Source organism: Protopterus annectens, chromosome 11.part0 (genome assembly GCF_019279795.1).
Source record: "Protopterus annectens isolate FY-2018-M chromosome 11.part0, PAN1.0, whole genome shotgun sequence".
Lineage (NCBI taxonomy): Eukaryota > Metazoa > Chordata > Ceratodontiformes > Protopteridae > Protopterus > Protopterus annectens.
The window spans coordinates 1,543,773,581-1,543,787,687 of record NC_056745.1 but is presented as its reverse complement, the minus strand read 5'-3'; the positions used below and the strand labels follow the sequence as shown (position 1 = coordinate 1,543,787,687).

Genomic DNA, 14,107 nt, shown 5'->3' with positions numbered 1-14,107 from the left:
TACTGTGGTTAAATTTATTTATTTATTTATTTAACATTTGTTGACCGGGAATGTCCGACTAGGTTCCACAGAGCCTGTTTTCAGTGGAGGCCCGGGGAGAAATGCTCCAGATGCATGTCTTTGGAGTGTGGGAGGAAACCGGAGTACCCGGAGGAAACCCACGCGAACACAGGGAGAACATGCAAATGGATTCCAAACAGTAGAGGACCCAGGACTGAGCCCCATTGAACACTGTTGGTTACAGATAAGTGATTGAAGGTGGATTCTCCTATTTTGAATATGTGTTCCATTAGTGAGAAACTTAATGACCTCTATAATGTTATTACTGCTGCCTAAATGGTTACTTTTGTCAATGATGCCAGAGTGGGGGATAGAGTTACATGGCTTGGGTAACTCCAGGGGGTTGTATGCCCTTATGTCCCCTCATCCACATGCTTGGTAACTGTCTCAGACATGCCCACCAGGTTTAACAGCCATGATCTTCTTTTCAGAAATCCAAACTGTGTATGGTCAACTGTTTGTAGATTACATATATCTTTGCTGATAAGCTCCCTGATGATCTGCCCCACGGGCTGACAGATATGGCTGCTCAAGCAAATAGGTCTATAGTTGTGGAGGTTGGTTGATGCATCACCTCTGTGCAAGGGAATAACACTTGATGTTGTCCAGTCAGCTGGGATGCAGACAGTGGTTACAGTATGAGTGCAAGGAGTTCCAAATGGTGTTAGTAATCCTTGTTGGATCCCATGTAGGGCACAGCCTGGGATATTAGCATGTCCAATAGATGATGTGTTTCCTCCATAGAGAGGCCAGTTGCAACCTGCTGTGTAGATATAGATGGTATGGAACAGGTTGCAGGGATGTCATGTGGCACATGTGGTTGGGACAGGGGAGTGAAGTTGACTCAGAACCTGTGGGACAACAGGTTAGCTATGAGTACATACTCATTGTATGTGTTATCGTTAAGTATGAGTTCAGCAGCAACCTGGGCCTTTCCTCTGAGGTTACACATGTAGCTACACTATGCGTTGTGGTTGCCCTTTGTAGGAGTGGCTAATTTTGTCACATACTGTTTCTAAATGATGTCACAAAAACGCTATGTGCTTGTTTTAGCTTAGGCAGGTGAGCCTCCATTTTAGGGGACAGCCTCTCTCAAACTGTCACACAGTAATGTACACCTCTTATTGTCCAGCCTGCTAATGGCAGTTGTCCACCAGGCACATTTGCTATGTCATGAGGAACTTGTTTCTCCTGTCAGATACAGCTACGTCTATACAGTTGTACTGCTGCTTGCATACAGCATTGGTGTAGAGCTCTGCATACCTGCCTGTCCCATCTGAGCGGGGAGGTGCAGTCAAGCTATGTAACCCATCCCATAGGAGGCAATAAATTGCTTTGTTGTTATTACTGCATTTTCTGCAGGGGGGTGTAGGTGCGAAACTTAGTTTTAATGAGACTTTTCTGCGGTCAGATCTCACCAGGGAGGACCTTCATAGTGGAGGGGCTGTAGTGGTCACTCATATCAGTAAACACCTGATGCAATACATTGGCTCCCCTTGTGGGGATGTCATGCCACTAGTCCAGGGCATTGTAGTGAAAGATGTGGACTAACCTTTGGGCAAGTGTGCTTATGCATGACTAACCAACATGGTTGGTGGTTACTTAATATATAACCCCAAACCATAGTGTACTGATGTATTTTGATAGACACAAGTACATTCAAATAAGGACAATGAGTATCTGGATTCATGGAGCTGCTTCTATAGCTGGAAATGGTTTGATTAGGTGCCCTTCCAGCCATGAATAGCACCTAGAGTGTCTTCGGGAAATCACACTCTTCACCAATGTGCATGTGTATCTATCCTTAATGAATGTGTATACACTACCTGCATTACCTTGTACACTGTCAGTTTGAGGTCTGCACATGTGGAAGAATGTGTTGTTTGGTATGGTTGTGGTGCTGTCCACAGCCTTAACACAGGTACCTGTGACTGCACAAATGTCTGCATATTCTAAGGTGGGGACACCTTCCGCAGAGTGGGATTTAGTGTTGCCATTCCTAGCGTGTAGCAGCATAACTGTGATATTGTATGAAAATGGCATTCTCATTGGAAAGTTATACCTCCAAACAGTGCTTATAAGATGCACTGTGGGAGTGTCAGCAGCCTTGTCCAGTACTCAACATCACCGGGGTGACAGATGAAGGCCATCTCTGGCAGAGGATTAAGGTGTGTTGAGCAAGTCATCCCAGACAGACATGTAGTGGATCCCTTTACAAAGACACCACACACTAAGGCAATTATTGACATCCATCATTTTCCATGAGTACTGAGCCATCATCCTAGGTGAGGGTCAAATGCAGCTGGAAGCTATGAGGATACCCACAAGAGACACAGAGTGTCTAAGCTCACTCAGTCATGTGTCTGCATATAGTCCAGTAACATATGTCTCAAGTCATACACCTGCAGGAACTATGATGTCATCAGTATGTTACCTGATATTCATTGACTTGCATCAATGTGTGGTATGGGGAATTGTGTCAACCCACAGACAACTAATTGTGACCTTTCCCATATGTAGCCTGGTGACATGGACATCAATGTGTCTCATGATGTAATCACCTATGAATAATAGGTTTGATTTAGTAGTTTGCCTCAGGTGTTTGACTGGTGAGACAGTGGTTCATGAGCTGTTATATGTACTGTGGTCTCCAGAGGTATGATTATATGTATTGAGCTTGCATATGGCTTTCTGAGGTGTCAATTTAGGAATGTGTCTGGTACGGAGCTCCATACCTGAAGGTCTGTGTGCATTGGGTGTGGGTGGAGCAGGCGGTGAGCTGTGCATGTTGGCAAAATGCTCATTGCCATATGTACTGAATGGTGTGTGAGACACCATAGAATCAAGGTTTGTAATACAGTCACATGTTTCACACATTGTGTTTGTGTGGCATGGAAGTACAGGGGTGGGGACACTTTCCACATATCAGCAGTCATTGATAATGCCATTAGTAATATAGTCATGCTTGTGTGTACCTCACAGCAGGCCATGAGTCAGTGTCATGAGAGATGGTGAAATGTAACATGTTGTCAACTTTATGTAGGTCCCCTAAGGTAACACAGCGCCTGACAGTGTGCCATAACATGGTTGTCTGATTACAATGCTTTGCCAAGTATGTGGTCCTTGGATTAACCATAATCCTGTTATTAAGCTTAGTCACAATACCATACCTACAAATGTGACAATGTGCAAGTCCAGCAAAGGTAGGGTCATGCTGCTACACACTTGGGGTTAATAGCCCGAAACACAGTGTTTGTAGGCACTCCTTGCAGCAAAGATGTGGATGTCCGTGCATGCACAGTGGACTTGTTCAACTTTGCACACATGACTTTGACCATGTAAGTCTACAATGCCTGTCAAGCAACCACACAGCAAACTGGATGTTGTTTGACATAATGTGGGAACACAGACGTGTTCCGGGTACATAACTGTAAGGTATGACATACTTAGGACATGTGGCAGGTTGATACACTTTGGCCAAAGGTGGCCAATCCTCTGCAGTAGGCCTCAGAGCCATGTCATTCAGATATCCATCATTAAACTGTTGAAGGGGGGATGCATGAATTGTGGTAACAGTGTCAAATAACATGGATCAGCACCACTGTGGTGCTTGTTTGAGCAACCTTGGACATCTATGTCACTGGACATTGCACATTATGTTGTGACGCTGCAGCTATGCTCCCAATCACCATCTGGTCAGTACCCTAGTAAAATACCACCAACCCTAGAGCAGAAGCCATAATACATGCAAAGGTCAACTGATTTCTCAGGTTGCTAATCAACTTGGAATAGGGTATGTGAAGCCTATAGAGCCTTGCCTGACATGGAACAACTATGTGGATGAACTAACAGACTGTGCCCTGCTTCTCGTCATGAGCTTCATAGTAGCATTTTGTTTCTGCTAAGAGAAAAGGTATTGGAGCATCATATCCCAGGAGAGCATGGTTGTTGTGAGAGCTGTATTAGTAGTATCCAGGCACCAGCAATTCAGGGGAATCTCCTGCTTTCCTCATTCTTCACAAGGTCATTGTGACCTTTCAGTACACACTGCTTGAGTAGTGTTAAATTGCAGAATACCTGTGTAAAACCTCCCGACTTACCTTCACAGGGTGTATGTATTACCTTTCCCTCCATTGTTTGTCTGTGCTCAGTACAGACACAGACACCTTGGAGGACTATTTTCTTGGAGAACATGATGTAAGTACCTGCAATAGTTAGTTACACAGAGGACAACCAGCATGCAGTGCCATGCACTGTCCTCAGATCTCTCAGCCATCTGATATTTAAAGCTATGACATGAGTTATCATGGAAATGATCAGTAACAATGTTGTATACATACAGGCACTGTGCCAAACACAGTTTGTTTTGATTAAGGGCAGATCATGCCTACCCTAACCGATAGACCTCATTGACTGTTAAACTATGCAATTGATGAGGGGAATATGACTCACTCTGCCTATCATGGCCTGACAAGGCATTTGGCAATATTAGTCCATCTGGCATTGATGAAAAAACACATAGGTTATTTACAAAGTAGTATGTCAGCTGGTGGATAGTCCACTGCTACAATAAGGCCAGTCACCAGTGGACTTTCCTCAGAAATCATTTATGGAGTACCCCTGCTAGCCATTCCCTTGTCTGAAGTTATGGCCATTATCAGTGACCTCTGGCTGACTACATTTGCAGATGCTTGCAAATTAGGAGATGAGGCTGAATCCCACACAGAACCAACAGTTATCCAAGATGGGCTGAAACACACATTCATTTGTTGTCAGAGCCACTGACAAATAGTAAATGCCAAGGAATGCACAATACTATCCTTTTGGAAGTCATCCACCCCTGGAAAATATAGTATTGTCCACACACCACACACAGTTGAGCCATTTACTCAGGGACTTATGGAAACAGAGAGTGATCTAGCCAATGACTGACACTGGTTATTAAGATGTGGGGATTAATTCAGTTTTGTACAACCTATACAGCATGGTATGGCATGTAAATCCTAGACTGTCATCATTATACTGTATTTGACATTCATCACACCTATCATTTAGTACAATGGCACCTTTGCTATGTCACTACATAGGCATATCTGACAACTGTAAGACCCACAGAGGTTCCATGGTAAACCATTTCATAGTGCAGATAACATGTCCTATGTAGATTGTGTCAAGGCTGTGAATTTGTAGCCTGTCTCCTACATGCTTTGGAGCGGAGGTATATGGCTGCTACACAGGGAGGTGTGAGATCCCACTGTGTACCTCCTGTATATCCAAGACAGGACTAATACCTGTATTAACTGTTCTACACACCTACACCTTCACTGTGGTATAAATACTACATGCTGGAGAGACAGGTATATAACCCACACACTATACCCTATATGTAACAGGCTCCCCATGCATGTGCAGCACACTTCTGCTGTAACACACATCATGTGCACGGTACACAATGGGATGCGGAACACGACAATCATAACTGGTGTAGGACAAATGTGTGCAATAGACACAGGAAAATTGTAGATGGTTCATCTCCATCACTACAGCTTGTAGATGTGTTAGCTCCCAAAACCACGCTGACACTTATCAAGGGCATCAGACCTTGTCAGAGATTAGGGATGCATGAGTAGGCTGAATGAAGCCATTGTTCTTGTTAGCCTGTTATACACATATGAACCTATGGAGACATGCACCTATAGTGCTGTACCTTTCTGAAGACATATTTCTTCTGTGCTGACATTCCATCATGTGCTGTGATGTTTATGGGTTTATTGTTGATGTGCATCCATAGCTGTCTTACACAATATCCTGAAACTAAAACATAAATATGTCCATCTGACACCTTTCATTGTGTAAGTATACAGCCATTATGACAACATACGATGTAAGGTACACAGCATGATGTGGTTTATTCATTACAAATGTCAGCATACAATATCTGTCAGTGAGCAGTACAAGTGGCATGTCAAAGGCAACAATGGATTACACAAATACATAGTAATTTATATAGTCATCCTGTGCATCAGACACATAGCTCCATTTCCCTGCATTGATGATGAGGAATACAGGAATGTGGCACAGGTATCATCACATGTGCAGGATGTTGTGTGGGGGTGCAGGAGGCCTAGGGTGACCCAATAGGTTGAAAGCATGTATGTGAGTCAGGATGGGAAGTAAGAAAAATGGGCCATGGAAGTGTGCCGTGTGTGTTTGTAGATGACCTGATTGTGAAAGTGGTGTGTGAGTGTGTGCATGAACACAGTCAAGCACAGTGCTAGCCCTATGTCTTTGTATGTTGGACATCTTTGAACCATGCATGTCAGAGCTGACAGTTCACCATCTCTGCCCCCAAACACAGGAACTAGCTCTGCCAGAAGTCGCACTGGCACCTCCATGCCCAAGGTCAAAAGCCGTGTTAGTACCTATTGGTGACTGCTGTCTGCTGGGACTGTGTCCACCATGGGAATGCCAAGGACCATGAGGTATGGCCTGCCATGTGTTGGTGTGGACAGCACACTTACCTCCTGGAGCACTGGATGTACTGCCACTATGGGAGTGTGGTTGTGCATGGCCACGTAGACTCTCAGCTGATGTAGTTGCTGATCTACGTCCATGGGTCTGACACTCAACTCCAACCAGATGTTCCAACAAAGACAATGTGCATCACAAGGCAGATAATGTGTCATCTGTCTGAGACCACCGTCTTTCAGTCATCAGCATCAGTCAATCAATCCAGGGTATCAACAACATAGTGGAGGCAGTCACGGATGTCAGACTGAGCTGCATCCATAACCCTGACCATTCATCTGGAGTTCCTTTTGTAATGTGCCTGTGCCTCCATGGTGGCCCGAAATATCTGCTGGGTGACCAGTGATGAGACACCTGCAACAGGTGGTGGAAGGATAGCAGGCCTCTAATGAAAACCCATATCACTCCACCTGTATGTTACCTCGCCATCTCTTTGGCTATGGCCAGTATTGAGACTCACTGCAGTCATAGTTGCCACACTTTCCTGTTCAATGTCCCCACTCTCTGACTGTCCAGTATCTGTGGTCTCTGGGGACTAGATATGTGTAGGCATACTGACTGTGTACAGTGACAATGAGGGTGGAAGAGGGATGTAAACCTCTGGGACAGATTCAGCCCTTGCAACCTCCACCTGTGCCTCACTTCGGCCACCACCATCATTAGAGTCAGATGAGACTCTGACATCAGGTTGTGAAGGGGACAGAGAACAAACCCCCCCCCCCCAGTGACCTGTGATTAAAAAGGGAAAAGCAGTACATTAATACCTGCACTATTACGCTCTGCAGTACTATGTTGCAATATATGTTAAGCTGTATACACTGTTGTCACTATTACAGACCTGTTTATCCTCCAACCTCATCTAGTAGGATATGAAGACATTATTTTCCAACAGACTTCTTTAGTTACTTGTAAATAAAGCTCTTTAAACAACAATCTCATCAGCAACAAGGAGGTACACTGTATACAATTGTCAACACTGCACAATTGACACATATGGCAATCTGTAATATCCTGACAATACTGTCACATTTATCGGTGTGGTCACACCTATAGGCATAGGTATGATTCTAAAGTGTGTACAGCCGGAAAATATCTGTGCAGTTGGCAATCATGCCATCAGGCCAGCAGGCCTGGGATGAGATTTTAGGGGATACATTGCAATAAATCTACATCTGTAACAAAACAGTGTTGTGCTTACCAGGAGCAGGACCATGGCTTTGTCCAATTCCTGATGGACCTGTGAAAAGTTGAAGGAGAGGTAATGTAAAATCACCACATATTGCACTATAACAGGGTGATACATCCATATATCTCACATTTACAGTAGCTACTATGTTAATTATGTTGGTCAAAATCTGAGCATAATATTCAAACTGCAGTTAAACTCCTCTCCCCAAAAACAAACACCTGACACCCACATAAAACTATGTACACCCTGACTCACTGAATGCTACAGTTTTCCAATGCTGATCAAACTAAGCCTACCTGGATGCTCCTCTGGCATGGAAAGTGTGGCACCCACATCCAGGATATACAGTGTGATGGATGCCTGGAAGCTGTCATGTGTTCCTAGGTTCACCAGGAATTCCTCAGTAGCTGAGAGTCATTGTTCTGCTGCAGGAACTCCAAGAGTGACACCATGTTCCCAGGGTTCCCTATTACCAGAGCGCAGATGCAGTTTGTCGAATGCATCTTGATTGAACTGAAAACAGCAAAAAGGCAAAATAGTGAAGCTTGGCCGCTTTTGTTACTTTGCCATTTTCAGCACTGTAGTGTGATCTCAGAGTTGGTATATTTAAGTAGGGGGGGTGCGGGGGGCACAGCCCCCCCACATTATGTAATTTAATTTTTTTTTTTATTTCGGAACAGCTTTTGCTTACATGGGGTTGATTATTTATTGTTTGCTTATGTCAGCATGCAATAAGATAATATAGACCCGATCCCTGGCCACATCTACTGCTCTTCTGCATGCCGTATTTATCATGTCAGTCGCATGGTGTCAAACCTGCTCATATGTCCTGCTCTGGTGACCGAAGGAATTAACATAATGTAGCAGGTCACACCACAATGCTGCCTGCTGTTCCCTGTTTTGCCTCCCCCTGGACAGTAGGAGTTCATGGTGTCGATGGAAGCCTACAGGATTATATGATTCTCAGCATCCATAAAATGGCCCTGGCATTTTGCATATATTTTTCTTGAAAGACAACAAAATGGGAACACATGGCAGGATCACATACATGGGAGTACACTATGTAGAGATACAGCAATAACAGAATGGCTGGCAGTATCCAATGCTTGATCACACATCTCATATTCCACAGTGTGAAAACATACTAAGGGTGTGGATGCAATTAATATACTAGCAATAATCAGTTATTCCTATTTGTTCCATGACAGATACTGCTGTATAATCACACACTCAACACAGGAGTCCATTAGTGTGACCCCTAGGGGTAACTCCCCTGATAATATGTCAAAACAACAGTGACAAACAAATAGTGTATAAAGGCACATTCCCAGGAGACCAGTGTGCCACATTGACAAACAACATTCCACTCTTGTTGTACTGTACTTCCTTTGTAGATGTAACAAATCTGGAGATCAATGACATGTAATCATTACAGTTCTTAAAATGGTTTGTGCTGTAATCCCCATTCCCCCTAAGTATATTCACACATATGTATCATGTTGTAAACAAAAGGGTTACATATCTGATGGAGTACAATACTCATCTGCTGATATGTGCAGATGTATAAAGGCCATGACAATGCATTTACTGTGTGAAGAAATTCCTATACAGAATGGTTTCCCTAGCTAGTTGTTTGACTTTTTAACATGGTTGTCATTACCAGGTGATTGACTCTTAACCAATCTGTGCTTCTGAACTGCTAATCGCAGCCAACACAGCTGATTTGCAGTATAATCAACTAATGACATGCAACCACTGCACAAGATACAAGGCCTCCATGTAGATTAGAACCCCTTTCTGATATGTTGTGCTGGAAATTACTGGGGTAAAGGTACGTCATTGCAGACAGTACGTCTGTAGCAGCTACATTTTACATACAGATGTGTGTGCTACTGGCTGAAGCTGATGCTGCAGGCAATAGGCATAGGCAGAGAGGGTGAACACTTTGGAGGACAACAAGTTGTAACAGTAAGTGTGGGAGCTGTGACAGTCTTATAGTAGAGGCAGAGCCTGATTGAGGGTACCCATTGTACTGCAAATTAAGGCATATGTTTAAGGTAAGTATGTTAGCCAACAGTAACAGTACCACAATCAAAGACAAAATGGTTGATTTGTCCTAGAGAAAGGTAAGGGGTGGATTAACTATTATGTCATGCAATTGGACAGGTGCCAAGTCATGTGGGCTGCAATGCCATATTACTGGGCCACAATTTCAGTACACACTTCAAAATCCTGTGGGAATTCAGGCTAATGCATGACCTGACATTCTCTGCACTTTCTAGTGTTATACTAAGAGTAGTTAAGAGTGGTCTTCTCTGTAGGCCTTTCTGTTCTATTACTTAGATGCAGACATTCCATCTGTACTGCTTTGGGTGGATATATATTGGTGATTAGACAAAACTACACATAACAATATATAATGTTGATGTCCACATACATGTATTTTCATTGGTAGTGGCAGCTGTAGTTGAACCCAGGACCATGTGTACCAAAACATTTTGCTTGCAATGCATTTTGCAGACTGGACTACAGTGTCACTGAGAGAACAGATGTTTTTTACATGCTGTAGATATCATTCCACAGTTATCTGCTGTTACACACTGCACTTACCTGCATACCTCTCACCTGTACAAATTTTTACAGAATGTCCAGACTTTGTCCTCATATTTTATACCTGTTTTTCATTACCTTGTAGTTTTCTAGCAAATTATTGTTAAACATTAAAGATTGAAGCCAGAAAATAATGACAGACATTTGAGTTTCAGACTTCCATGCACTCCAGAACATCCATGCTAAATCAATACCTGTCAGTCTATCATCCTTCAATGTTTGCAAGAACAATATTGAAAAATTGTCCCTACATTTGGGCCTTTGTCCCAGTTTTATTAATGGATTTATCCAGATTGTATAACTTTAGAATGCTGTATTTCTCTATTAGAGTCCCAGTTAAAATCCTATTTTTACATTAATGTTTTAGCAAGTGTATTGTTACATGTTGTACATATACTTACATGGTTACATGCTATTGTTGTATGTATGGCTTTAGAGTGATGTAGTTCCCTAGTAGAGTACTAATTAGTAATATTTTTCTATATTTTTTTCAGGTGGTTTGCGCAGTGTGGCACAATAAGCAGCATCTCTTAAACATGCTTAAAGACGAAAGGTTGAGCATTACTTATTTTTTCATTTAAACACCTGTGTTAATTAGCAGCTGTTTGGCTTGGTGGGTTGAGCCACTGTTGCAATGGTCCTGGGTTCAAAATAGGATGCAGCTGTACATTTAGAATGTGACTAATATTTTTACAAAAGCATATATCAATGTAGCACTATTCAGCATAGCTAAGCAATGTAGCACTACATGCTACATCATACAAAAAATTTTAAGAAAAGAAAAATAGGGAGATAGGACAGTGGTGAAAAGGAGTGCAAGCAGGGGGAAACATAGTGAAAGACAGGTAGGGATGTGCAAGACAGGTGTAGGAAAGAAGCAGAGCTATCCATTTCTTCATCAGCAACAACTGTGCACTTTGACAGAATTTTTAGCTAAATTTGGACTGTCACCCCAGAGAGGGGTAAAAACAGCCTAACTGCATTGCCAAGCCAATTAAACCAAATTACATGTGTCCAGTGGACATGTGTGCAAAATGGAGAGCTATGTTTGGAGCAATATTTTTTGTGGGACAGGTGCCCATTTTTTTTAAGGTGAGAGTGGAATGTTGGGGAAGGGACATAGGTATGTGTGGGGAGGTAAGTTGGGAAGGTGAGGAAGTGCTTTCAGACAGAAAAGACAGACACGACAGCAGACAGGGTTGATGTGTGACACAAGAGGGAGGAACACCTTGGCTGGGGAGGGTGTTGTGGAATCCCAGTACCAGGAGTGCCCACACAGTAGTAGTGCAACTCAAATTCTCACCCATGGGACTATCAGCACTGCTTCTTCACTGCCGTGGGGTGGCACTGGTGGAGGCTGGTGTGTGAGGTGAGGCTGCCCCACCAGAATAGTGAGCATGTCCTCCATCTGGAGCAGGCATGCACCAAAAGTTCGTACCACCCTGTGCACCATACCTGGCAGTTCTTGACAGGTGACAAAATCACCCCCTTTACCTCCACACCCAAAGAGGGATCCAGCCCCAGCCTATGGGGCAGAACTACCTGATGCCACAGGAAGTGCTGGGGCAGCAGATGTGGCACCACCAGGCTGCAATCCAGATGTGCTGGGCCTTGGTGCCATGGCCACTGGAGACAATGTAGGTGGATCGTGTGAAACTGGTCTACCTTGTTGCACTGTAGTAAATTAGATATAAATATAAGGTAAGATAAGTAATAACCAACAAATCCAAAACCATAAGTAATAACTAAACCAATGTTAGTATTAACATAATGGAAGATAATATTGATTAAACTAAATACATATTAAGGTATATTATGAGGAACACAGCAATAAATAACATAACAGTATGTTAACAGCAAACCAGTATGGCATAACCCATAAGGGCAACATAACAGTTAATTTAACAGAACAAATTAATATCAAACCATAATAACAAACAACATTAATAAATTAATAAATTTCATAATAATAAATTAGAGAAGATACGGGGTGGGGTGAGAGAGAAAAACATACCATTAGTGACTTCACGGGTGATATTACTACAAACTACTAATACATATTCTACAAGTATGCAGTGCCAGTTTTGAGTACAGTGACTCTGATTCTTGTATAGATGATGTTACATGTACATAACTCTCAACCTGTTAGCATGAGACAGTATGGGTTAAGCACTAACAAATGCAGATGCACAACTACGGTGAACTGTTTTACATAGTATGGTCATACATTACTACCAAGGTGATCTGTAAATGGATTTGCCAATAAATTGAATTTCAAGTAATGTCATTTATCTGTTAATTAACTACCAGACATATGACGCATTAGTTATTACATTCCGAAAAATCATAACATTTGAGAAGTATGTTCATGTACACTAATTGAAGTATACAGCCAGTGATTTCTTAATTGGCTGCCATGGGATTAGAACCCACAAGTTATGACTCAAGGAAGCATGCACTAAATTTAACAGTTGATGGCTATCAGATTATGAAAGACACGGTAGTGCATATAGGAATACTTCACACTTATTGGAAAATAATATTTATCAAGGCACAATCCTGCTTTACACTTTATTGATACTGCTCCTGAAAATTGGGCACTTATACACGTGGATATCTGCCCAGAACTTGAGGTACCTTACCCATATACCTTGTTCCTGGAGTGGGAGGAATAAACAGCATTATTTGACTAGAATTGGCAATAACAGAGGCTTGAAGCTTACTGTAGGTATCACATTACATTTATCAGACAATATTTTCTGCAGTCTTTATTCATTTCCATTTTGCAGTTGACTGGTGTCAGATTGGAACACACATGCAGTGAATACAGCCATACTGCATAGTTATTTGAACAGATTACTTCTCAATGTACAATCCTGCTTTAAACTTTTATTGGTACTGTATCTTAGAATCTGGTATTTATACACATGCATATCTGGACATAACCTCAGTTGCCTTACCCATATACCTTTGCTTTGAGTGGGTGGACTGTACAGCATTATATGACACAAACTGGGCAGAACATAGACTTGAAACTTACAGTAGGTATTGCACTACATTTATCAGACATTTTTTCCAGCAGCCTTTATTCATTTCCATTTCACAGTTGACTGGTGTCAGACTGGAACACACATGCAGTGAAGACAGCCATACTGCACAGTTATTTGAACATATTTCTTCTCAATGCACAATCCTGCTTTAAACTTTTATTGTTAATGTACCTTAACATCTGGCATTTATACACATGGATATCTGGCCATAACATCAGCTAACTTACCCATACACATTGTTCTTCAAACTGGAGGAATGCATAGCATTATATGGCATAAACTGGCTAGAACACAGACTTGCAACTTACTGTAGGTATTAAACTACATTTATCATAGTTTTTCCAGCAGTTTTTATTCATTTCTTTTGTACAGTTGACTGGTGTTAGATTGTAACATACATGCAATGACTACAAGACTAGTGAGCACTTCTTATTTTGAAGCAGTACATATCACAGCACCATCACCCTTTATAATCTATTTATTATTGTTGCTTCAAGTCTGGTATGCACAGCATGGATACCTGTATCAGACTTGTAAGTAATAACCCATTTACCCTCGTCATTACCTGAGTGCAACCTACAGCATATTTCACACAATGAGCACAGCAGAACAGTGACTGTTAATCTGGGTAGACCACAGCCTCAACTGGTGTTTGTAAGCTATACTACAC

General features: G+C 42.2%; 1 protein-coding gene across 2 annotated transcripts in view; it reads right to left on the bottom strand.

Annotated features, from left to right (window-relative positions):
• The window catches only part of LOC122815941, an 888,188-nt gene that overhangs the window by 689,973 nt on the left and 184,108 nt on the right, over positions 1–14,107 (bottom strand). The window contains exon 3 of one of the 2 annotated variants that reach the window (XM_044088813.1): positions 7,787–7,825. The exons of the other annotated variant lie outside the window; for it this stretch is intronic. Within the exon in view, the coding sequence (XP_043944748.1) occupies positions 7,787–7,825 (39 nt within the window). The remainder of the gene's footprint in view (positions 1–7,786; positions 7,826–14,107) is intronic. 2 annotated transcript variants of the gene reach the window in all.